The sequence below is a fragment of the Sturnus vulgaris genome, chromosome 3, assembly GCF_052056855.1.
Source record: "Sturnus vulgaris isolate bStuVul1 chromosome 3, bStuVul1.hap1, whole genome shotgun sequence".
Taxonomy (NCBI): domain Eukaryota; kingdom Metazoa; phylum Chordata; class Aves; order Passeriformes; family Sturnidae; genus Sturnus; species Sturnus vulgaris.
In genome coordinates, this window is record NC_142245.1 from 17885470 (window position 1) to 17909217 (window position 23748).

The 23748-nt window shown below is 48.4% G+C and overlaps 1 protein-coding gene across 1 annotated transcript in view; it reads left to right on the top strand.

Annotated features, from left to right (window-relative positions):
• Positions 1-1864: 1864 nt before the first annotated feature.
• ITPKB (inositol-trisphosphate 3-kinase B) overlaps positions 1865-23748 on the top strand; it is a 67044-nt gene continuing 45160 nt past the window's right edge. The window contains exons 1-2 of the mRNA XM_014877436.2: positions 1865-2027; positions 3406-4477. Coding sequence (XP_014732922.1) covers positions 3569-4477 — 909 coding nt within the window. The 5' untranslated portion in view covers positions 1865-2027; positions 3406-3568. The remainder of the gene's footprint in view (positions 2028-3405; positions 4478-23748) is intronic.

The following is a 23748-nucleotide window of genomic DNA, read 5'->3' on the forward strand; positions in this document are numbered from 1 at the left end:
AAGCACACATTGTGGTTACAGTGGTGTAAATATTCTTCAACAGCCCCAAAGAATGGTCAAAACATCCACACACAGATGTGCAGTAATGCTTCCAAGTATTTGCAGATGCTACCAGCATAGCATAGTGCAGCTGTTTAAAAAAAACATACCTGCTTATCGGCCTGTATTCCTGGATTTATTCTTTCTTTCAAATGTTCTTACTTTTCAACATGTGTATGCAGACACGAGGGAACTTGAGCAACAGATGACCAGAATCTGCAGATTTTGCACATAGGGGTAAGCTTATGCTGTGAATAGTGCCATTATACTGAGCAGGGTCACTTTTCTCAGAGAGATTGATCTCATACTTTATGTCATGAAGACTAGTTCCCAACTAAGCATAGACTGTGAGGAAATGAATTGGAGTGGAAAGAGTCTATAAATTTCTTTTCCTGCACTGAATTCAAAATAGCATTTAGCTTATTGGAAAAACAAACATAAGCTCATTTTGGGTGTCTCTGTCTGCCTGCCTGTGGGATTGGCAGTCCACACCTTCTGCCAATTTAGAGACCTCTCTGCCCCCGTTTATGCTCTAGAGGTTATGTCTTAATTACAGAAAAGCTGATCTGCTGTGACATCAATTTCCCTCTCTAGGGGAAATTCCTAGCTGTGAAATCCTAGCAGAGGCAAATTGCTGTTCTTTTTTCTTTTTTTTTTTTTCCTTTGGCCAATCCAGACCAATCCCAAAACTGCCATCTGGATTTGACCTTGACTACTGCTTTGAGAGTGAATCGGAGAGCCTGCCCTCCTAAAGTGCTGACGTACAGACAACTATTTCCAATGAGTTATCTTGATACAGAACTCAAGCTGTATCACAGCCAAGAGCCTGCTTCTCGTGCCAAGCAGGACCCAAGCCTGGGGGCTGCAGGAGCTGAGAAAGTGCTGTGTCCCTCATTGAATCAAAAAGGATGGACAATGTCCTGAACGATTTAGCTGCAGCCCTACCTAAACCTGGGGCAACATCACAGCAAGTCAAAGTGTCATCGATCCTCTACAGAAATGTGGGGGTCATCCTACCTCCCTTGGGATGTGCTCACCCAAAGCCACGCAACCTGGCAGGGAAGGCTTGCGCCAGCCTTGGGCTCGTGTGAATGACCAAGACGCTGAGAAGCAGCAGGACTGAGCCGTGGTGCCTGGGGAAGGGGGATACAGGGGGAAATGGCTGGGTTATTCGGTGCCTTCGAGCAGGGTGCGTGGGGAGGAGGGTGGCCTTCAGCTGGGCGCTGCTGGCGCTGCCGGCACCACCCTATGCCTTGATCGCTGTGCCGCGGGGAGCCCTGGAGCGGCCGGCAGAGGCCGGGATGCAGAGGCGAGGCGGGGGATGCCCCCCCCGGGCGGGCGGTGCCGGGGCTGACCGGGGGCTCTGCCGGGCCCCGCACCGCACGCCGCGGCCGCAGGTGGAAAATACCTCGTGTGTCTTGAACCCACAGCCCAGCCACCAAAGCACGGCGACGGTGGGTTTTTTTTTGTTTTTGGGGTTTTTTTTGTTTTTTTTCTTAGTTAACAATGGAAACTTTTTTTTTTCAGTGTTTCCCTCCAGCCTGAGCCGAGCGAGAAAAAAAAAAAAAAAAACTTGTTCCGCTGAGTTCAACCCCAGACAGGCTCACAACTTCCTTCCTGCTCTCCTACCCCCTCCCTCCGCTGTCCTCCTCCTCCTCCTCCTCGCCGCTCCTCTCCCTCTCCTCCTCCTCCTCCTCCTGCTCTTTCCGCCTTTCCAGACGCACCAGGAGCGGGCGCCGGGGCCGCGGCGCGGAGCTGCGCGGAGCCGCCCGGAGCGCAGAGCCGCCCGCGCAGCCTTGGCCGCCGAGGCGCGGAGGGGCAGAGCCCGGCGCGGACGGCCCGCCCCGGGGCGAAGAGAGGCGCTCGGAGCCGCGGAGGGAGCGGGAGTCCCGACAGCCCCGCGGCGATGGTTTCGGCAGAGCCCCGCGTCCGCCGGCAGGCGCTGCCGGGCGGCGCGCACTGAGAGCGGGCGCGGATCCCGACCCCAGGTAAGCGGCGGCGTGGGGGGATCGCGGCCGCCCCTCCGCCGGGGGATCCCCGGCAGCCGCGCCGCGGGGGCACCCGCGGGGAGGAAGGAACGAGCTGGGGACGGGTATGGGAGCAGGGTGCTGCCCCGGGGCCGAGCGGGCTGTCCCATACCCAGAGTCTGGCCGAGCACCTTGTGCCGATGCTCGCTTTCGTACCAGAGCCGAAGTGCTGGTAGCTTTGCTGTGGCGGGGATTCCTGCAAAGAGTGGCTGCCTGGGCTCTGTTGAGCTTCGTACTGCCTCCAAGCAGTGCCTGGAGCGACGAGAAGCTCTTTGGTCACACTGTCAGTTGGGACTGCGCTTGGACTTGTGGGCATTTACCTGCCAGGAGCCTCTCAGGGGGACGGACAGGGATACCGCTGATAGCATCACACACGAGTGCTTCTGGAGTCATGTACACCCATAGCCAGAGTTAGCGCACTGTGTGTAAACAAGTTTGTGCTGTCATGTGGGCAGTGTGTTTGTGCAGATCTCAGGAGTTCCCATGCCCCGGCATGGCATGGGGACTGCAACTTCCAGTGCCCATGGAGCAAGCAGAAGATGACGGAAGGCACACCGAAGCACACAGGGGCACAGCGAGCTACCTCTGAAAGCAGAGCCTCTCTCACGTGCATACACAGTCACACACTCGCCAGAACAAACAGCACTGCACATCTCTGCATGTGGAGTCTGGACTGACTTGGAGGCAATTGCAGCATTCAGTGTCCCGGAGAGCAGATGAGCACAGGGGAGGCATATTTAGCCAGGGCATTCATGAAGATGTGCAAAGCCGTGTTGTTGCACGTGGTGGGTTAGGGGACTAACTTGGGACGTGGCCCTGTATCATACAAAACTGTGCAAGCAGGGAGTCTTCCTGTGTCTCATACAATAGAAATCCATTCCCGAGACTTGGTCTTGCTGTAGGTGACAGACTTGAGTGTGACAAATGTAAGTTGTTTGGAGTTTTTTATCTTCCTTTAGAAAATGTCAGTTTTTAGGGCAAACACTTGAAAGCTGACAGCTTTCAGTTCACATCAGTTGACAATAATTCTCTTATTCTGTTATGGGAATGGCTGCTGGTTGTGTGTCCTCTCAGACACTGCTGCCGCTGAGTCGACGGGCAACATGGAGAAGGGGCAGGGAAGCCAGGGGACAGGGGAAACAGTCCCAAACATGACTTCCCCCCTCACTTAGATCCTTCTGATGACAAGGCTGGCCCGTGTCCCCAGGGGTGCCACACTGGGGATGCGTGCGGGTGGGAGGGGCACACAGGAAAGGAAGAGTCTGGCGCGCTGTATGCCCAGCTGGATGGTGAGCTAAGGGAGGGCACAGAACTACTCTCACTGCTTCTCTCTCCTCAGCTCTCCCGTTTTATGGAGCTGCGGGCTAGGGCCAGCCCAGCTCCCCTTCTTCCTGCTGGCGATGCTGCTGCTCTCGTCGTGGAGAGACCCTGGGCAGCCCCGCAGAGCCTGAGCGCCGAGGCGGCAGTGGCGACGGCCCCCCTGTGCTCCCCGGCTGACTACTATGGCCGTGTATTGCTATGCGCTCAATAGCTTGGTGATGATGAATAGCAACAGCGAGGTGACCAGCGGCGGGAGCAAGACGCCGCCTCCTCCCGGACAAGTGCTGCCCAAGGGTCCGGAGACGCCTGGCAGCTGCCGCTCGCTCCCTGTCTTCAGCCCGGCCTCGGTGCCGCCCCGCTCCCCGCGCTGTGGCCCCGCTTTCCTCTTCCCACCACCTGAGGAGCCCCTGCGGCAGCCAGGCAGCCCTGGAGGGCGGCGGGGCAGCCGAGGCGAGGAGGGACAGCCAGGACCGCCCATGGCACGGCAGCTTCAGCGGGAGCTGCACAACGTGCAGGTGAACCAGAAAGTGGGGCTCTTCGAGGCACACATCCAGGCACACAGCTCTGCTGCCCAGCCACCCCGGAGCCCCCGGCTAGCCCGGCCCTGTCCGGCCAGCCACACGGCACCAGTGCTGGGACTTGGAACTGGACCCCGGCCGCGACCCCACAGGGAGAGCGAGGCCCCCGATGCTGGTGGGGTGCAAGTTTGTCTGAGCACTGCAGAGCCCTCCGGGAGGCCAGTGACCATGGTGGAGCTGGCAGAGAGCAGCAGCCCCCTGGAGCACTCAGGGCCTGCACCACGGCAAGAGGAGGTGGTGGTGGCCCACACGGGACTTAAGGGCCAGCACCCAGCCATCGGTGGAAGCATCCCTGCCGTCATTGTCACAGACCTGGGGGGCCCGGAGGAGGAGGCAGGCGCCGTGCCCCCTGGCAGCCTGCCTGTCCGGAAGCTCTCATCATCCTCAGCGTCTTCCACTGGCTTCTCCTCGTCCTGGGAGGAGTCTGAGGAGGACATCTCCAGTGACCCCGAGCGCACCCTGGACCAGACCCCTGCCTTCCTGCAGACCCTGGACCAGCAGAAGCCCCGAGTGGTGAGTCTTGCACCAGCCCTGGGGAGGTTGGGTGAAGGGTGGTGGCATCCCCGCTCCAAGGCACAGCTGCAGCACGAGGGCAGAGGTCTGGTGCAGCAGAGTTCTGCAGAGAAACTTAACACTTGCTCAGTGGTGCTTGCTTTCCCTCACATGAAAACTTGGAAGACTTGGAAGACAGACTTGGAAGAGGGGTTCCTAGTTGGAAAATCCTTGCATGAGAGAGTAGTGGTACCTATTTCATTGTGCACATTCCTTGCAGAGCTTCCCTGGTGCTGCAAAGCTGCCTGCCAGCATGCTTAAAATACATCCATGGACTGCAGCCTTCTGCTGACATGTGGTTATGAGCTTCAGTTTTTCTTCAGCACTGCTTCCCTAGGTGCTGGAGGTTTCCCATGGTTTACATGAGCCTGGGGGAGAATTTATTTCCTCCCTGGAGTTGAAACTGTGTGGGCCAACTGTCTGTTCAGGTTTACAGTGATGCCCATCACCATAGCGTCTCTGTGTTTTTCATACAGAAACAAAATGCTCTGGAATTTCTGGTAATTCCCCTTTTGAAAAAAACTTCTTGCTTGTGGGCTATCTTATATTTTAGGTAAGCATATTTTTATTAGGTATTTATATTAAGTTCATTTTTTTCAGGATCTTTGTTGTGGAGCTGGTTGTGAGGCTTTAGGCGAGAGAAATCATTAGTGTTGTGTTACCCTTAGGGAAAAAAGGTCTCCTCAGAGACGAGAGCTCTGAGGCTTTCTCCAAAGGCATGAGACAGTCATGGGATTTGTTGTGTCACTAGGGGAGTTCATTGCATGTCTGAGTGCATCACACAGAGCGTGCTTTGCTCTGAGCTGTCACACCAGTTATCCAGAGGGCTTTGAACCACTTTAGCCCAGTGCAGGGCACCCATCACGAGGTTCTCCAACCAGCACATGGTCTCTGCTATCATACAGCTCTGAGACATTACATTGATTTGAGCCCAGCACTGGAGTCTCCCACTGACAAACCTTGAAACTTGCAGGACAATCCAGTGGCTCCTTAGTTTCAAGAGTTTAATAAAGGCCCGTCAACTTTCAATTATGTGTTTCACTATGTTTAACTTCCTGTACATACATGGTAGTGAAACTCCTGCTAAACTCAATGACACAAGGAAAACTAGTGCAGGGAAACATCTAAGTGAAGGCATCGAACTTGGAAGAACTGAGACTGTGGTTTGTAAAACACTCAGCAGCCTGAAATAAGTATCTTTTCTTTTGTACACCTTTTGTCCTAGTCCAAGAATCCAGGCTTAGTTCTGCTCAGGATGGAGCAACAGCTGAGTAAAATCAGTTCATGAAGTTATGAGTCTGTAGTTCATCATGTTTGTAGACAGTTTTGTGTTTTGGGGCTCTCAAGCTGATGAATCAGCTTGTTCCCTTTGGGAGCTGCTACAATCCCTCTGCTGATTAAATTCTGCTGGTTTTATGTGCATGAGCTGTAGTAATCTCTGCTCCATTCTCTGTCCTAATGACTGTTCCTAGTGCCAGATCCCACTGATTTGCTGCTGAAAACAGTTCATTGATGGGCAAAAGTATGCCTGATGCTCCTGTGGAAAGCTTCCTGGAGCCTCAGGCTGACTGCACAACCTCCTATGGCCTCCAGTGAGCTCAGCCAGGCCGGTGGCTCAACAGTGAGCTGTGTATTTTAGCAATACAAATCAGCGAGGCTCATTTGTATTGCTAAAAGGTCTGGATGAGAGCGAGCTCAGATCAGGTCGAAGATCAGAGTAACTGCTGGGCTCCATGGGACTACTCAGGCTAAACAGATGAAGATCTGGTCCAAAATGTGTCAGGCAGCCTAAGGAGGTGCTCTTGATTTTGTGTTTCAGTGCTGGAGTCTCAGCAGGAGCAGCCAGGCTAATTTACAATGATACTTTCCACTGGGCTCCACAGGTCCCACGCAGGGCTGATCACTGACTTTGGCAGGTTATAGTCAACTTCTCAGCAGGATCGTGTGCGAATGCCCAGTAATTCAAAATTGATTTCGTATAAATAACACCCAGCTTTGTGTACTGGTTGGCAGTATCTTGTAAATCCGTAACGACAGCAGAAGACAGCTACTGAAGCAGTGTCAGGTTGCACACTCATTTGTTTTCATGAGCTCACTATTTCCTTTCAACAACGCACACGGTCTGGAAATGAGTTGTGTAATAAGGGTGAATGTGTGAGAAGCTCTCTCCACAACTCATGCTTTTAGTCAAATCCTGGGAGACCTCAGCCGAGAGAAACCAACAAGGTGCCTCTGGGTGCCTCTGGGTTGAGCAGATAAAGGCAGGGCAGGCAGAGAGCCCTGCCTGTGTGCACTGGGTGGGTGCTGCTGGCACAGGGGAGGCTGTTGTACCTGGAGGAGAGGTAATGACGAGCAGCAGGAAAGCAGTTCTTGCTGCAGATACACTCTGTGCTGCACATCTCACATAGCATGTTTACAGATTTGATAAACAGCAGGCCTGCTCCTGCCCTTCCTTTTTGGAGGCTGTCTGCCTTAGCAAATCTGTTAGGGATGTCCGGCTGTCTATTGTAGTTCCTCCTGACATCCCGGGGAAACAGGCAGATCCCTCCGGCCCCATGGACTCATCCTCCATTTGTACTGCAGGTAGGAAACTTGGTTTGTGTTCAGGCCTGAAAATTGGCCAGTAAGAAAATGATGTTGCCAAGTGAAAGGGAGGGAGGTATTGTGGCCACATTTTTGGACTCCGTGACCTGGAGCAGCTCTGTGACTGAAATGGGCTCTGCCTCTGTTTATTGAAACAGTTTGCTCAGTGCTTTCCCTGTCCCTGGAGTGCCCTGGTGCTCGGTGGGCTGCACAGCACCGGGGAACATTGCCGTGGTGGTTGCAGAGTTGTGAAGTGCAGTGACAGTAAGAGCAACGTGACGTTTTGCTGTTTAATTGCAAATCCACTTAAGGTCTGAGTAAACTTCCACGTAAGGGTTTTTGCAGCTGTGGCTTTCCCCAGGCAGTGGGCTGCTGCCGGAGAAACCCCACGCTTGTTTATTGATGCTTGTAAGGTTTCAGAGACACTTCTCGGGCTGTGTAGGAGGGACGGGCTGTCCAGGCAGTGTGTTGGCATGGGGACACTGTGGTTTGGAAATGCCGCAGGGGAGCACTCTCTGCACACCCCCTGTGACCAACACGGGCGGTTTGGGGAGGGAACTGATGCCTCTGCTCAGCCACCACCTGAGGCAGGAGGATGCAGCGACTGTTGGAAGGCACCTGCCTCCATCACTGTCTCATGCTGAGGGGGAGAATTTCTCCTTTCCTGGCTGATCACGCAGGTTGGGCGTGTAGGGAAGTGAGAAGATGCTCCTTTGTCTCAGGTTCTGAGTGGCACGGGTAGCCTGAAATGGCAGCCCAATCTCCTGAGGAGATTTCACACCTAAAATAAGATACATTCTAGCTGTGACTCCCACTGGCTTCCTGACTGGAAAAATAGCAGTGTATGCGTTTTGACATTCTGGGGGCTCTCTTGGCTCTTCCCAAGGGGGAGCTGATAACCACGATGTACTCTGCAGCAGGAGATTTGTTCCACTCTTGGAAACTAGCTGCACCAATGTCCTGGGGTGACTTTAAGCAAAAGATATTCCAAAGCTGATCATTAGTGAGTTCTTGTCGTTGACCTAAATTCCCTAGTTTGTCAACTTCTCCACAACTGGAGACAAAGCAAAAGACAAGTGGGGGGAAAGGCAGAAATTGTGCAAGCAAGCATGTACTATAGAAAAATGGCACGTCAGGGGGGGAAAGAACCCCTTCCTGGCAAAACAGTGCAAGACACTGCAGTGTTCCTCTTCCTGGCTTTCCCACAGCTGCTGTGGAAACACAGGGATGTACAGCAGAATAGTAATCAAAGGACTTGGTACACTGTGAAACTTCTGCTCCTTTCAGCAGGCTGAGTAGATTTCTCAGAATAAGAGACTTCCATTAACCTGTGCAAAATGGCAATAACTTTTGGAAGAAGCTAACGGCAGTACTGATGACAGGTATTCTTTTAATTGATTTATTTGTTTGACTCACAATGGCTGTTAATGCAGTCCTGAAATGAGCCAAGTTTAGATAGGGCTAGTGTCAGCCAAGGGCCTCTGGGACCTTTGCTTATTTCTCTTTGAGATGTTTCAAGGCATAAGATGACAGCAGGAGTCCTGATTTGTTCCTATAAAAATCAATCAAATTAAATATGCTTTCATTCCCTTTCCAAGCTGTCACTGTGATCGAGAAGTTTCCATATAACAGAAACCATGACCACGTGGCTATGGTGATACATGCAAGCCCTGGGAATATATAGCTTTATTCCAACTGTGTTTATGTATTTTACTCCTTACTCCCACTGTGTTTGTCTTAAAAGCTCCTAAACTTCTGAGCTTGTGAGTGGTATCTCTGATTTAGCATCAATATAATGTCTGGTGTATTAGGGCCCTACTGGCTTACTCAGAAAAGGAACTGTTCTTTTAGTAATGCACATCATTGAAAGGGAAGATGCTTAGCACAGCTGGTAAGCTGCCAAAGGATGGAGTCTCTCTGCTGTGGGAGGACTAGAGGGGAGAAGGGAATGAGGTGGGCACCTCTGTGTTTGCCCTTTCAGAACACTGTGCTCAGCAGACCTGACAGCATGGCATGTTCGACCTGCTGGCATGAGATGAGGACACCCTGGTGCTTGGCGGACTGCACAGAGCTTCAGGCTCTTTGTGGATGGAGGCTGTGCACTACAGGGACTTCACAAAGCATCACTCCCTATTCCATAGCTAATCCTCTGCCTGCTCACGTGACCTTCTCAGGGAATAAGCAGCTTTTCTATGGGCTCCCACCCACGGAGGCTAAGTGACAATGCTGCCATAACCCAATGAGAGACTTACGGTGCTGCTTCAAGTCTGTTTTCATCAGCACTTTTTAAGCTCATTGGAAAGGGTTTCTTCTCTGCACACATTCTCCATGATTGACAGGGCAGGAATTACATGGCACATAGCAGATCTTTTTCAGAAAGGGACTTACTTGCTACCACAGCTGCTGTCTCTTGCATATTTTGTTTCTCAAAAAATTATCATGCTGAAAGCATCCATTGAAGTGGCAAAATACCCCGGGCCCCCCCCCGTATTTCTGAGGTGCAGGAAGAACAAACATTAGGCTTATCATCCTTAGGGTCCTCAGCTCCAGAAAGAGCCAGATTTACACCTCTTCTGGTGGGAATTGCAGCATGTCAGGAGCTTGCCTGTTTGGATCCTTTGGATGGAAAACTGAATGTCCGCAGAGTGAACTTCATGGATCAGTGGAAACTTCAGAGTTTTATCTTCACCTTTTTAGTGGCTTGCAGTGACAAAACCCAAACTGTAGTCAGCACCTGTCTCATGTTTTCCATTTTATTTCTATAATGTGTTAGGACAGATTTGCATGTGAAGAAAATATTAGTGCAGCACTGAGCTCTTACGTGCCATGTGATGGCTAAAAGCCACTGCTGAGCTAATGTTTTCTTTACATGTAATTCTGTTCTAGCTCACTACAGAAATAATGGCATCTGTGTATGACATTAAATGTCACTTCAACTAAGATTAGTCTTCTGTAATGGTTAGAGATTATTTTGTTTATACCAGTACGTAAATTTGTGCAGTAAATTTGACCTGCTTTCTTCCAATGAAGTCCAGCCAAGCTTTCTAAGAAAGATATGTTAATATTTAACAGACAGTGAAAACGAAATGTTAACGTTTTCAAATCACTGAGTAACTTTGCAGCCTAATCCTTTTTCTTAAATGTAACTTTTTTGGGGAATGCTGGCTTCCACACATGCTGTGTCACTTGAAATGAGCCTTTTCTGGCATTCATCCTGCTTAGCCTTGCTGGGTGTCTCCTCAGGCATCCTGAGGTTCTCCTAACGTAGCTTTTTTTTTTATCTCTCTCTGATGGGATCTTGACAACTAGCCCAAGAGTTTGCTTTGAGACAGAGGAATCTGTTTCTGAATGTCTTCTATAAAATTTATTGGAATTCCATTTTTATTCCTGCACATAAAAACCCAGGTCATGCATAGCCTGCACAATGGCTCCAAGTAGTTCAGGAAGCTGATTCAGTCTGAGGTCTACCAGCCTCAAAAGCAAGTGCCTGTGATTGGCTTTTAAATCAGTGTTTAGGCAGCAAAATTCAACTTGCTCTGTAACAGGACGATCATCCGGCAGTGCCTTTCAGCGTGGATTGGTACCGCTACATTCAGGAGTCTGGGACCTCCAGCTGCCAATTTCAGTCTGGGTGCATGCACTGTGAATGCACTCAGAATTGGTGGAAGCCATTGGAAAATGTAGGCTGCAGCTCCTTTTTTGCCCAGGCACGGTGGGAGTTCAGCCCAGAGCTGCTGTCACAGCTGTGTGCCTCTAGAGATCCTCATTGTTGCTGTCAGACACAGGTTGTGTTTACAGAGTGGTTTCTGACCTTAATTTCTCAGAGATGGATAATATTGGAGTCAGGAACTGCTACAGGCTGCTAAGACTCATGCTAGACTCTTGCCTCTCTCGATATTTATTTCAGTCTTTTCACACATTTCAGCCATGAAAAGAAAGAAGTGATTTTTCCTTTTTTTATAGTAAAGAAAGTTCTTTTCATTAATGACATGGGAAAAGGGACAGCCAGTAGAAGTAATTCAATTATTCTTTCAGATATAAGATTTATTACTGGTCAAAACACAAGGATTGCTTTTGGAAGGAGAGCTAGGGGGTAAAACAACAAGTGCTTAGCGCTTACAACTACTTTTTGTAAGCAGTAACAGAGTATTATCTGATCAGTTCAACACAACAGGAACTTCATTAGCATTCTGCACTGTTGTGGTTTTAAGTGATAGTAAAGCATCCCTCGTCTCTGTGGAAGACATAGACGTGCTCTGGACATGCCTACAGACATTTTAATGAGTTCGATTCAAGGGACAGAATCGGGTTGTCTCTTCACTGTTTGCTTCACACACTTGATTTGCAGAGATGTTGGCACCTGGGATTGCTGTGGCGCGGACCTCGCTGAATTGATGTGAGTTTTCCCCAGGGTTTCATCCTTGACTTTAAGTCTTGTACTTGGGATTTTGGACAGTAGGGTTCCTGTGCTGTGCGAAGCTGAGAGAGGTCTCATGGGGCCTGCAGTCTTCGCTGTCACAAAACTCCCTTCAGCCGGAATGAGGGCCGGTGTATCAACACCAGGAATAACCAGCACAACATTTTGGTCCAGTGGCTATGGCAGGGAGATGACAAAACTCTTTCCTCGCACCCCATCAGCATTTGCAGAAGGGGCTGTTTAGCAAGGGCTAAGCAATGGCAGCACCTACCTTCAGCATCAGCTCCTTCTCCTCCCCCTTCGCTTCCTGTCCCTTTGCCCTTGCTTGGGCAATTCATCTGCAGCAAGATAGAATCAAAGAACCCTCTTCCTTTGCTAACAATTCGCTCCTTTTGTTAGGGTCAGATAAAACGCTGATAAAAGCTGTTGTAGCTCCGCTGAAGCCAGCAGGAGCATGCTGCAGGTTTGGTCCTTGATCGTTTTTTGCCGTGCTCGCTCCTGCATGTATCCAGTTACATCTTGTGGTAAATCCAACCTTAAGCTGAATTAATGAACCAGAGATGCAGTCCCTCTGGGAGGGGTTGCCCGTTCACAGGTACAGTGCCTCGGAGCCTTTGGAGACAGGAAAGGAAATATAAATGGAAAGTTCTGCAGGGAGGCTTTTTGGAAACTGCGTTTTAGGGTTGGGTGTTTTTCTCTCGTTTCTTGATCCCTGCCGCCTGGGAGTAGGGCAGGAGCCGAGGTTGGCCTTCAGCTCACCACTGAGCCTTGTTGGTTGCAGACCTGCCTTTTGGGAAGGTGTAAGAATAGCTTTTATCCCATTGAGCTAAAGGCATTCCAAACACTTTCATTAAAGGGGTACTTAAGTACAAGCCCAGGCGTACCCCTCAGAAGAGAGGAGAGCAGGACTCCAAGAAGGGCTGGGAGCGAGGGGGAGGTGAGCAGGCTCCTTCTCACCATGTGGACCATAGGAATTGCTCTGCTGGCAGCTGCAAGCTCCGTGAGTTATCCAGGGGTATCCTCCCACTGCAGGCAAGGTACAGAGCAGCCAGTTGGAGAATTAGCAATGTATCCAAATGTAATATGGTTGCTATTATGGGTAATATATATTTAACACTCTGCAGGGACCGTTTATGCCTGCATCTGCAGGAAGGGGAAAGAAGTCAGGTTTGCTTTCTTGGCAGACTGCAGATCAGAGAGTCCAATCTGTAATCTCTCTTGGTATGTTTTATGTGGGTGGGTTTTGTTAAATTACAGGCAAAGTTATTGCACCCCTAGGCTACTCACATTAAATGTTTCTCCAATTTTAGCAACATTCTTTCCAGGCTCAGCTACATTTGTTTTTGTCTTTTCTATGGCAATTGATGAGCTCAGCCTGAAATGTATAACTCCTTGGGATCTCCTGTTATATATTTCTTCCACAGCTGTAGCTGAATCGGGGCAGTGTAATCCAATGACTTGTTGTAATGCCTAATGCTTTCTTTAATACATTCCAGATTAAAGGAGTCAGCAAAGTTTACATATCCAAAGTAATAAATTTAAACAATAATAATGGCAAATCCAAAACCATGATTATATCTTGAAAATGCTGGGTTGTTTTTTTTCCTCCTATCTTTTCTGGTCTGACTAAAGTCTGGTTTTAGGAACTGAACAGGACAGAGAAAAGATGATGAGACAAACAACTTAATCCCTTAATAATGTCAACTGGAAAATCCAACAACAGATTGGCAAGAAACTGTAATAATAACTGCGAAGTGACCCTTACTGAGGACTAAAGAACTGGTTTAAGAGGCTGAACTTGGGATATAATTAGAGATGAGCCTGAATCAGTGCCCATAGGTTCAAATATTTCTTTGAACTCTGAAATGGAGCCAAATTCCTTTTTTTTATCCATGCCTGTACAGCATCATCTTAGCTGCATTGAGACCAGTTCAGCATCACCTCGTACTGCCCTGGTTACCCACACAGAAAGACCATGAATAGCCCCAGGGTGGTATTCCGACCTCTGGGTGCTGATGCAGATGGAGTGTGGGATAACTGCAAGTGTGCACAGCCCAGGTCGGTGCTTGTTATGGCATCAGAGGAAGGGATGGGCAGTGCCTCCAAGTGGGAGGAGAAGAGATGGGCGTTGCTGCGTTGGCCTTTGTGTCCCAGCATTTCATCGTGCCCTTGCCAGGGACTGGCACACAGCTGCACCCCTGGGCAGCAGCTCTAAGTAGTCTTGGGCTGCCATTAATAGATACACCTTGGAAACGAGGCATGTGGTCACAGGAGTAGGAGGCACTTGGAAATGTAATTGCAAAGCAGCTTCAGAAAGAGGGCGTTAATTATTATCTCTCTCCTTGGAGCCATATTTACTTAGAGCTGACAGCCCTCCACCCTGGGGTTCGTAGGAGGAATGTCTTGCTGGGGTGGAGACCCGGGCTGCCACAAAGGAAACAAAGGAAAGAGATTTCAGAATCTTATCTCTATGGCTTATCTCTATCCACCTGCATTACTGCTGTATTTTAAAAGAATATGTGAAAAAGGATTGTTTGAATAAACCTTGACAAGTGTACTCTCCCAGCTCCATTGTTTTAACCTTCTCCTAGGAATTTGTGTATAAAATGTTCTCAATTCAGTTTATCTCTGCTTGACAAATCCCGTGTTTCCCTTCCGTGCTTTTAGCAGAGTGGGAACTAACCTTGATCTTTTTACAAAGCAAACAGAATCGCCGTGCTGGATGTCACATTCCCACCTTCACACACAAACAGTGCGTGTCACAGCTTTTGAGCAAGATGTACAATCACGGACAAAAAATTGTGTAAAGTTCATACATTTGGGACAAGCTTTTAGAAAAGCAGCTCTAAACGGAACCAGACTCTCTCAGAGGAGGGAGCAACTGATGTTGTCTCACTCTTGTGGAAGCCACCTTGCTCAGCAGGTTAAAACAAACGGTCTGAAGCCAAGACTGTATCTCAGCTCCTCCATTAGCAGCCCCTCATCTATGTCTCATCTCGAGGAGAAAAGACTTGGCCTCTCTCCTCAGGTCTCTGTTTTCTCATGTTACCCTGTGTTGTTGGAATGGCTTTTCTGAGCCAAGGAAAGCAGCAGAGGAGTCCAGGTGGTCACTAGTGACAATAACATTGACCAGATGCTGGGCTGGTAATGAGAAGGAAATGCAGAGGTAGCACAAAGCCACCTCTGTTATTGTCTTCCCTGCATTGTACATCTCAAACAACTCTGGTATTTGGTTTTTGAGCATTTGGTTGGCTCAGGTGGCAGTTCCAGATTCCAGGTTTGTTCTTGTGGATGGGAACCCTTCCCAGAAGGGAGAAAGCTCAGAGGAGCCTGTTCAATATAGGCTGATCTCATGCTTGAGCATATGCAGGAGTTGACCTTTCAGCGCTGAAATAAGAAGTGATGGGAATAGAATAAATCACAGTCTCAAAAGAAAAGCCAAGGAGCTTAGAGATGTGCCTCAGGAGATGGAATCAAGGTAGGGAGGCTGAGAGCCACAGAAGGGCCAAATGACAGATTCAGAAATCAATCTTTCAGCAATGGGTTGATGGATCTTTGCAGAGCAAAGGTTGTTGAGATGAGAAATGGGAATATGATGTGATGAGCCCAGAAGGTGAATTTTAGTTGGGTGTGTAGGCTGGAAAGACTCTGTTAGGGATGCTATCCTGAAAAAATGTGCAAGACTTACAGATAGGTTGGATGTGAGGACTGAAAGAGATCCAAGTTTTCCACTTGCTAAAAGTTTCAGGGTAGGAGCAAAACACTCACAAATGGGAGCAGTAACATTTACACTTGCACTGCAAAGGCATAAATTGTTCTATGAATTGCCAGGTTATGAAGAATCAAACCTCTACATTGCATTGCAAGCCTCAGAGCTTTCATGTCTTGACTGAATCCAAAGCTATATTTTCTGTAACCTTGATAGGAGACAGCTCCAAGCTGCTATGGTTCATCCGCTTAACCTTCAAGGGCCTGGCTTTGAATGCAAGATTTTTCCAAGAGAACCAAAACTCTAAGCACTCCCCTCATATCTGGACGCCACAGTCTGATGAGAAACTCCTTCTGTGTGGTCGTCTCTGTTGGAGCCCAACTCCCTGTCCAGTCTCAAGAGAGGGTGGCTCAGAGCTTTTTCAGTCCTGTCACTGCCTGGACAGAGGCTGAGGTTTGCCCTCCTGGCCTGCTCTTCCTCTGGACCATCCAAGCTGTGTCCCCAGGGCAGTCAGAGCCTCAGACCCGTCCAGACAAACCCTGGCAGGACAGGAGATTGTAGGAGCTGGCTGGATCTGGAAGAACAGTTTTTTGGCAGAGAATAGATTTTCCAACAGATGTCAGGGGAGAGGGGGAGTCAAAGTGATTCACAAATTCAAACACATTTTCTGAATAGTTCTGGCCTAGAAAAAATACAGAGGTGGGGGAAGAAGGAGGGATGTTAAAAATAGCAGTGCATGTCATTCTGACACTTTCAGAATGAACTGTTTCATTTGGGGATGGTTTGTTTATGTTTTGCAAGTATTTGAAATGTAGATTCAACTCAAAATGGCATTTTTAACTTAAAAGTTGACCTCACCACTAAAACACATTGAAAGAAGAGAAGAGAAAAGGTTTTGTAGGACTTTCGTAACTTGAAATGAAACACCTCCTTTTGCTTTGGCTCCAGATGAGATGTTACGAAGTTTTCTTTCACAGCCCCATGATCTTAGCTGTGTCCAGCCCTGAACCTGAACATGTCCTCTCCCCTAGTTTTTTGTTGAGCTCTGGTGTTAAAAAATAAATCCAGCTCCCATGAGCTGGCCAACCCTTAAGTCTAATGCCATGGAGCAAGTACTTCAGTCTATTCTGAGGTCAACCACACATTGCTGTGATTCAGACTGAAACCTGTGGTATCAAATTAATAAGAGCTGTAGGTTTTGTAGATAACTGGCATCTTCCCCGGAAGATGCAATGTCGAACCTCATTTAGAAAAATAACCCAAACTCCTGAGGCCCTGAAATCTGATCTAGAAATCTTCAGAGAAGCCGGAGTTTGCAGACAGCTGAATGACAGACTTTCACTCCCCTGACATTCACACTGGTCTCATTCAACTGATTCATTAAAGGAAAATGAGTAAATAGGTGGTAATCACTTTGCTGTAGCCAAAACGTGCTGCAGAGTTTCCCCGCAGAGGGGAAGGAACACACGTGTTTGCTGTATGATGAGCCATAGTCGAGTTCACTGTTCCCCGCTGTGTTTTCTGCCTGGCTGAGACACACTGAGCCTTATCCTCATTCCTTGGTGATGAGTGGAGCCTCTTTTGCTGAGATTTACCTTCATTGTCTCCTGAGCCCCTCTTCTCCATGTCTTGGGACGTTAGGGCACAAAAGAGGGAGAGAATAGGTGCTATAGTGTAGGATGGCAGACTTCTTAACATCAGCCCCTTTAGGACAGGGGCCATAGGAATGGCCTTTTCCATTCATGGGAACATCCTGGGTTGCACCTGAAACAGGCAGGTTTGTAAGCATTTTTGTGGCTTGCTGTAATTTGAGTGTTACTGAAAGATGGATGTCATAGTGTGGACAGGATACAGATGTTTTTATGACAGAGGAGAGGGGCTGGGCTGACGTCTGAGCATCAGAGCAGGCTGTGCTCCCTGCTGGGATGGCTCTGATAGTTTCTGTGGTGGTTTGGGATCCCCCAGAATTGGAGAGGACAGGGATCAATGCCTGTAGCAGAATGAGGAATCAAGGCCAATGCAGTTCCCTCAACTATGCATTTACTCTTCAAATACTGCCAACTCAAGCTCTCCCAGAAAACAATGAGGATTGCCTTAAAAACTACCAGAAGTTTCATGTTTTTTGGAACTGCTGGGCTTACTTGATTGTTTTCCTGGTTTTTATGCTTATAAGTCACACTTGATAATTTTTCAATCTGTTCTCTGCAAGGCAGAAGCCTAGAAATTTACTTTCTTAGAAAAAAAAAAAAAAGAAAACTCAGAGTCTCAGGCACCTGATGACTGCAAGAGCTGGGGGGTGTGCGAACAAGGAAGAGCTCATGTTGAAACTGCAGGAGTGGGCAAAGGGACTGTTGAAAGAGCTGCTTCTCTGGGTCAGAATGGGTCTGAATGGAAAGAAAGGCCAGGAGGGCAGAGCGTGTAAGCCGATTCAGCTTCCCTGGAACAATCAGAGAATGCCAGTGCTCCCTCCCCACCCCAGCTGAAACAAAAAGCCCATACACAAGTAAAGCAAAATCTGCCTTCCTGTTTGTTATGCATGTAGTGAGGCCTGGGAGAGCAGGTGGCGTTCGACTCTTGCATCCCGACCAAAACTCAAAGCCCTCTCTCTCCCAGCTGCATCCAGAGGCAGCGGTGCAGGAAGAGATACAGGCGGTCACTGAAGAGCAAGGACCGTACAAACTGCACCAGAGCACCCACACTCCTTCCCTGTTGATACTTTATATAAAACACAATTTGAAAACTAATTACTTTTTCTACTTGTAGAAGTGATTCACAGGTCTTTGACACAAGCAGCTGCCAGGAGATGGGAGTACAGCTTTGATTATGTTGAAGTGAGGAGGCAACGACTTTCGACTGAGCAGCTGCATTTGGACGATCTGTGGAAGGTTGTATATATCTTTCAACAAGGAATCCTAGGCTGTGATAGGTCCCAGAAAATACCAGGCAGGGTTGTTGAGCCATCTCAAACCACCTTGTCATTGAATGGTGCAGAGGTGCTGTGTGAAGTGATGCCAAGCATTCTGCAGCAGCTCTAATGGTGTTTGGATTTCAATTTACTCTCATCAGATAGGCTGACACGCTCCCCAGTTTGCCTCTTGAATTAAGGTGCTGCAGTGTTCCTTTTTCCCCTTTCCAGCTGATGGGTGTCTTTGCTCCCCCATGGGGAAGAAGGTAAGTATATTTTTCCTTTTAGCATGCCGTTAGAGGCAGTGCATGTTTAAAGGGAGTTAATCCTCAGAGCAAAGCCCCGGATGTTGTGTGTGTCGCATTCAGCTGGTGGGCTGCTCCCAGGTTCTCCATCTGCAGGGTTGACTTCAGTGAAATCATACCAGGAGGGCAGTTCCAAAGGTTGCATACAACATGCAGATGGTCTTCTGCAGAGCAGTTGCCTTTGGAAAGCTAGCTAGAGCTACTGATAGTGTAACAAACAGAATATTTCCAGGATATAAAATTGAGGGAGGAAAGCAGCCTTACTGGCTATTGTCAGGAAACAGAGGTTTGCACAACAGCAGCATTTTCCATATGAGGTTACTTGCTTGGGAATTAAATTGCAAGTCAGTTTTAGACAGCATGGCCAGCTGTAACATAGCACACATTGCAACACACATACTGAATGTTATTACTTGGTGTCAGTGTTTACTGAAGCTAGTGGGGATTTGAGAAACAAGCTATGGCACGGGAAACACTAAAAATGTGATGGCACTTAATGTCTCAGCGAGTGTAAGAACTTTGGGGAATAAATTCTCCAAAGACAGAATACCTTGGAAAATACCTGCTAATCCTTTAAACCCCTAAGACACTTTAATTTTCGTATTGGGTGATGATAAGCCACAGATTTCATCACTGATCTAAAAAATACCCCGTGGATTTTTGGAAAAGCATGGGAGACACGAGGTGCAGGTTCAGTGGCAGATTTTGCAGTGGCAGCTCCAGCTGATCTCACTGGAAAGAATTTATTTGCTGCTATCTGCTGGTCCCTTGCTGTCTTCTTTTGCTACTGCAGGAATCAGGGTCAGCAAACTTGAGCTACACTTCCTTGTTACCTTTATGGAGAAGGTTCAGCACTCTACAACATCACTTCATTTTAGCTTCAAGACTGGAATCAGATTGGGCAAATCAACTCTTAATGTATCTCCATTGTGTTTGGTGGGCTTGCACAATGGATAAATTTAATCCAGAGTAAGAATAACATGAACCACAGATGGCTGGGTTAAGTGCATTGTTTGTATTAGTGGCTAGACCATGGAGAGCTGCCCACACTGCAAAATCCCCCTCCCATCTGGCTCCTTCAAGGGATCTGAAATCACAGCAAGGGGAGACCAGCTACAAAATGTGGCACCAAGACCGAGTTTCCCCTGCGCTCAGAGATGTGGACCTGTTGGCAGGGCTCAGCTCACTAACTGTGCTGAACTGGCATCTCAGGGAGCAAGACAAGTCACATTGCTGTGCCCTCTGATGGCAGTAAAGTTATAAATACATTTTTGGAACAAAAATAGGAACCATCCACCCCAGCTATTTCTGATGACCTCAGATTAAAGTTAAGTTTAGGGTTTTTTTCCCTCTGTTTCTTAGCAGGGCTGCTGAGCTCTCCAGCAGAACAGGAAGTAGGCTGAGGAGCTGTTTGAGTAACCGGGGTCGTTAGATCAATGGAAAAAGCGGTTTGAGTACACTCTGTGAAAGTACAGTCAACGATTTTGAAATTGCTGCAGTTTCTCTTCCTAGGTCAGGGCTGTTGTTCATGCCAGGGGGACTTAAGTTACTACTGCTCTTTCTGTAACCAAACAGAACATTTCTTTTTGATGATGTACGTAATGTGCACCCAGTGGTGAAACAGAAAGCTTTCCCTTGGTGTCCTTGGATCAGATTCCAGATAAGTTAAGAGATAATTTCATCAGGATCCTACATAATTTTGAGATACCTACCATGCTATTTGGAGGAAAAGTAAACTTGGTTTTACTGACAGTTGGGCACGAAGAGGTCAGAGTAGGTGAGGAGTGAGAGAGAGGATAAGAGACAACATTTTGCTATCAAGGAGGAAGAGGTACAGTTGTCAATCTCAGAATTGAGGCTGATCCTACATTTTAGTGACACTTGCAGCTTCTTTCATGTTTTGCAAGTTCATCTGAGATCTGAATGCATGCCAAATGAATCTTTCAAGGGAAGTGGAGCTGGTTTGAAAATATCTCCAGCACAGATAATTCAAAGGAAGTGCAACTTTCAAAAAAACATGTGAAATGGCTCTAAGAATCTACCTGTTTTTTCCTGTTTACTTTTTTCTTTTTTCTCTTTTCTCCTCTTAGTCCTACATTCCACCTCTCTCCTCTGCCATCATGTCACTTTTTTTTTGCCTTTGGTTGATCTCCCAGAGGCATACAAAGGGTTTTTGGTGCTGTCACATGCTCCAGCTCGAACTGGAGCACGATTCCTTTCTGACACTATTTTCTCCAGGATTCTGTCAAGCTGAGCTGCAGACTCTCCCTGGCTTTTCGCTGATTGTCTTTTCATCTGTCCTCCTCTTGCGACACTCACGTTGCAGCCAGGCAAAGGCCGGTGGGACTGCAGAGTGGAGACCATGCCGTGAGTGCAGGGAGCAAGGGGAGCAAAGGGGGATGCCTGCAGCCAGCGGGATGGGGCGGCTGTGGGGTGGGAGCAAGCGCGGCGTGGGAGAGCAGGGCCAGGAGAGAGAGATAAGGCGGGCAGGAAGGGGACAGGCAGGTGGAAAAGGGAAATGACCACGGGGGCCAGGAAGACTAAAGAGAATACAAGGGAAACTATGAAGCCATCTGGGAATCTGCTCTAGCCACGTGTAAATCGTACGCGTCCTTGGGGCGTCCCACTGCGCGCAGAGCGAAGCGGCGCCCGGGCAGAGCTGGGATGGCGGCCTGGAGCTGTGTGGGGTGAGCCTGTGGGGGCCACTGGGGGGACGTGGGGACAGCCCCGGGTGCACGGTGGGGGTGGGCATGGGGGCAAGGGGAAGTGCGTGGGTGGCAGATCTGTGGTGGTGGAATTGTGTCCCATGAGGATGAGGGCATCCTCTGGGTCGATGGAGCTGCTTTTACTTGGAGTTGTATCCAACTGTGTTGGGTTCTGGGTGATGGCCGAAGAGCGGGAGGAGAGGTGGGTGCTGTGGGCTGGAGGCAAAATGGGAGGTCTGGGAGAAACTGAGTGCAAAATCTGATCAGTATTTCTGATGGAAAAGGAGCAAAGTGGAGGGAAAAAAAATGTGCAAAGTTGCATTGTGAAAAAGTAGTGGAAGAAAGCATCATGCAAGGCTGACATGGAAAGGCAGGGGGAAGAGAGAAGAGCTTGAATAACTAAGACTTTAAAAGTACTTAGTGATGGATGACTGGGGTGGGATTTGTGGCAAATAGCCACAAATCTGAGCCAGCCTCCCTTTGTGTGGAGAACAGGCCCCTGCAGAACACACTGTATGTGACCTGCCTGCACAGCATGAGAGGAGCTGAGGCTGAGCAGCCCTGTGACTGTAAAAGGAGTTAACTAGGATAGATGCAGTCATCTACATTGAACTTGTCTAAAAATAGGTGAGATGAATTTCAGTCCAGAGGACAAAATGTTACAGTAAATGAATACAAACAATCTCATGGTATCTAGCTGGGTTCTTCATGCCTCCTCCATGCATGTGCACACAGGAGGAGTGTGCCCAGTTTCAGGGCTTGTGGACATCAGGTGCTCATGTGGACACCAGCACAAACCTGGCTGCAGTGTTCATGCCTCACATCTTCTGTGCAAAAGTACTCTGCACCTCAAGCACCGAAAAACTGAGCTGTGATGCTGGAGCAGGCTGTAGTTTGTCACGTATCTGCAGTTTTTATTGTAAATTATTCCTAAGAGCTTCAAGGAAGAGCAGGGAGATGTGCTGCATTTTCAGGGAGTGCTGCCGCTGACCCCATCACTCTGCTTCACTGTGGAAGGGGCTGCGTGATTTTAGTGATTTTATCTCAGCTCTCCTGGCTGCCTCTGCCAGAGGTATGGGGGTTACTTTGCTTTAACTCACACCGGGAGGCACCAGTGTGACAGGGGAGAAAAGTCCCAGTCCCCAGTGGTGCCGTTTGCCTCATGCAACCTTGCCAACTGTTCTGAAGGAGAGATAATTTCGTTCCCCTGGTGAGAGGACCAGTTGGAAAAGAATAACCACATCTCTGTGGGGACACTCATGGTATGTGCCAAGAGAAGCCCAGGCAGATGCAGTTATTTAATGGGATCCCTCAGGGACGCATGTGGAGTGTGTCTGTATTGGAAACGTCCTCTGGCTGTCCCAGCCAGCTCCCTGCAGTCCTGCTCTCCTTCCTTTTTCCAGTCCCTGTACGTGTCCTCATCTCCAAAATTAGGTCTGCAGGTCCCCTGCCTCATCTTTAAAACTCCCCGTGCAATTAACATGCACAGGCACATCCTTGGCAGAAAATGTTCCCAAAGGATGGGCAACAAGAGGATGGCACAGTTTGAGTAGCTCAAGGTTATTTGTAGGAAAAGCTGGGAATGTCTCTCTCTGCACCAAGAAGTGGCAAAATGCTCGTGGAGGTCATGAGTATCTGGTGTGACCTGAGCTCATTTAACAGTCTCCACTGTGGAAGAGAACAGGGTTTTAATCTAATGAGGGTGATGTTGGGCAAGCGCTTTTAGTGCTTGGGTCTGATTAGTCGTAATTGAGCTCCTCTTTCACTTAGTCCTTTGCTGGAGGCTGCTGATTCTTGTGCTGCGCATTTCCTCTGCCTGCAAAAGCACTTAGAGCAGCTTGGATTCCCAAGTCACATATTGTCAATATTTATGCCCCCTGAGTGGTTTTCCAGGGAAGCTCTTAATTTTACAAGTCAAGAAAAGACACGTATTTGTTAGAACCAATACTAACAAGGTGCAGAGTTCATTCTTAGGCAGCAGGTGGGTTAGAAAGTCTTATTTTTGTGCAATTAATTTTGTAAAAGCTCCCTCCCCCTTCTCCCTGCTTTTATTTTTTTCTGTGTCCTGGGGTCTCAGAACACTAAGATTTCTAAGGGTAGGTGTGTGTCTTGAGATCACTTGCTGGTAATGCTCAGAGGAGCAGCACATTTCTATTTCCACATTCATGTTAGCTGTTGAAACATGTTTTCTCACCCCAGTAATTCTTTAAACCTGTCCAGAGGGGATCAGTAGAAACCAAATAAGCCAGTTTCACATTACTGTAATAGTTTCCAGATTATTTTGTTTAGAAACCTGTGTGAAACATTACTTCTTGCCTTCCTCTGTCACCCCTCAGGCTGAAAGTGAAAAGGTCTTGGTGAGGAAAACTGAGTAAGGAAATCAACAAAGTTTACGTAAGGAATTATTTACCCTGCAAACTAATGGGTTTCAGGTGAAATATCTAAGATCATTGCAAAAATTCTTCCATTCATTTCTTTCTACTCTACCCTATCTGGTAAATTGACATACGCTTTGTGAGATGAAATTGTGAGGATATGCACACAGACTTGGAGAAGAAATCAGTGAGCTCCATGCAGAACCACCCTGGGGAACTCCCTGCTGTGGGAT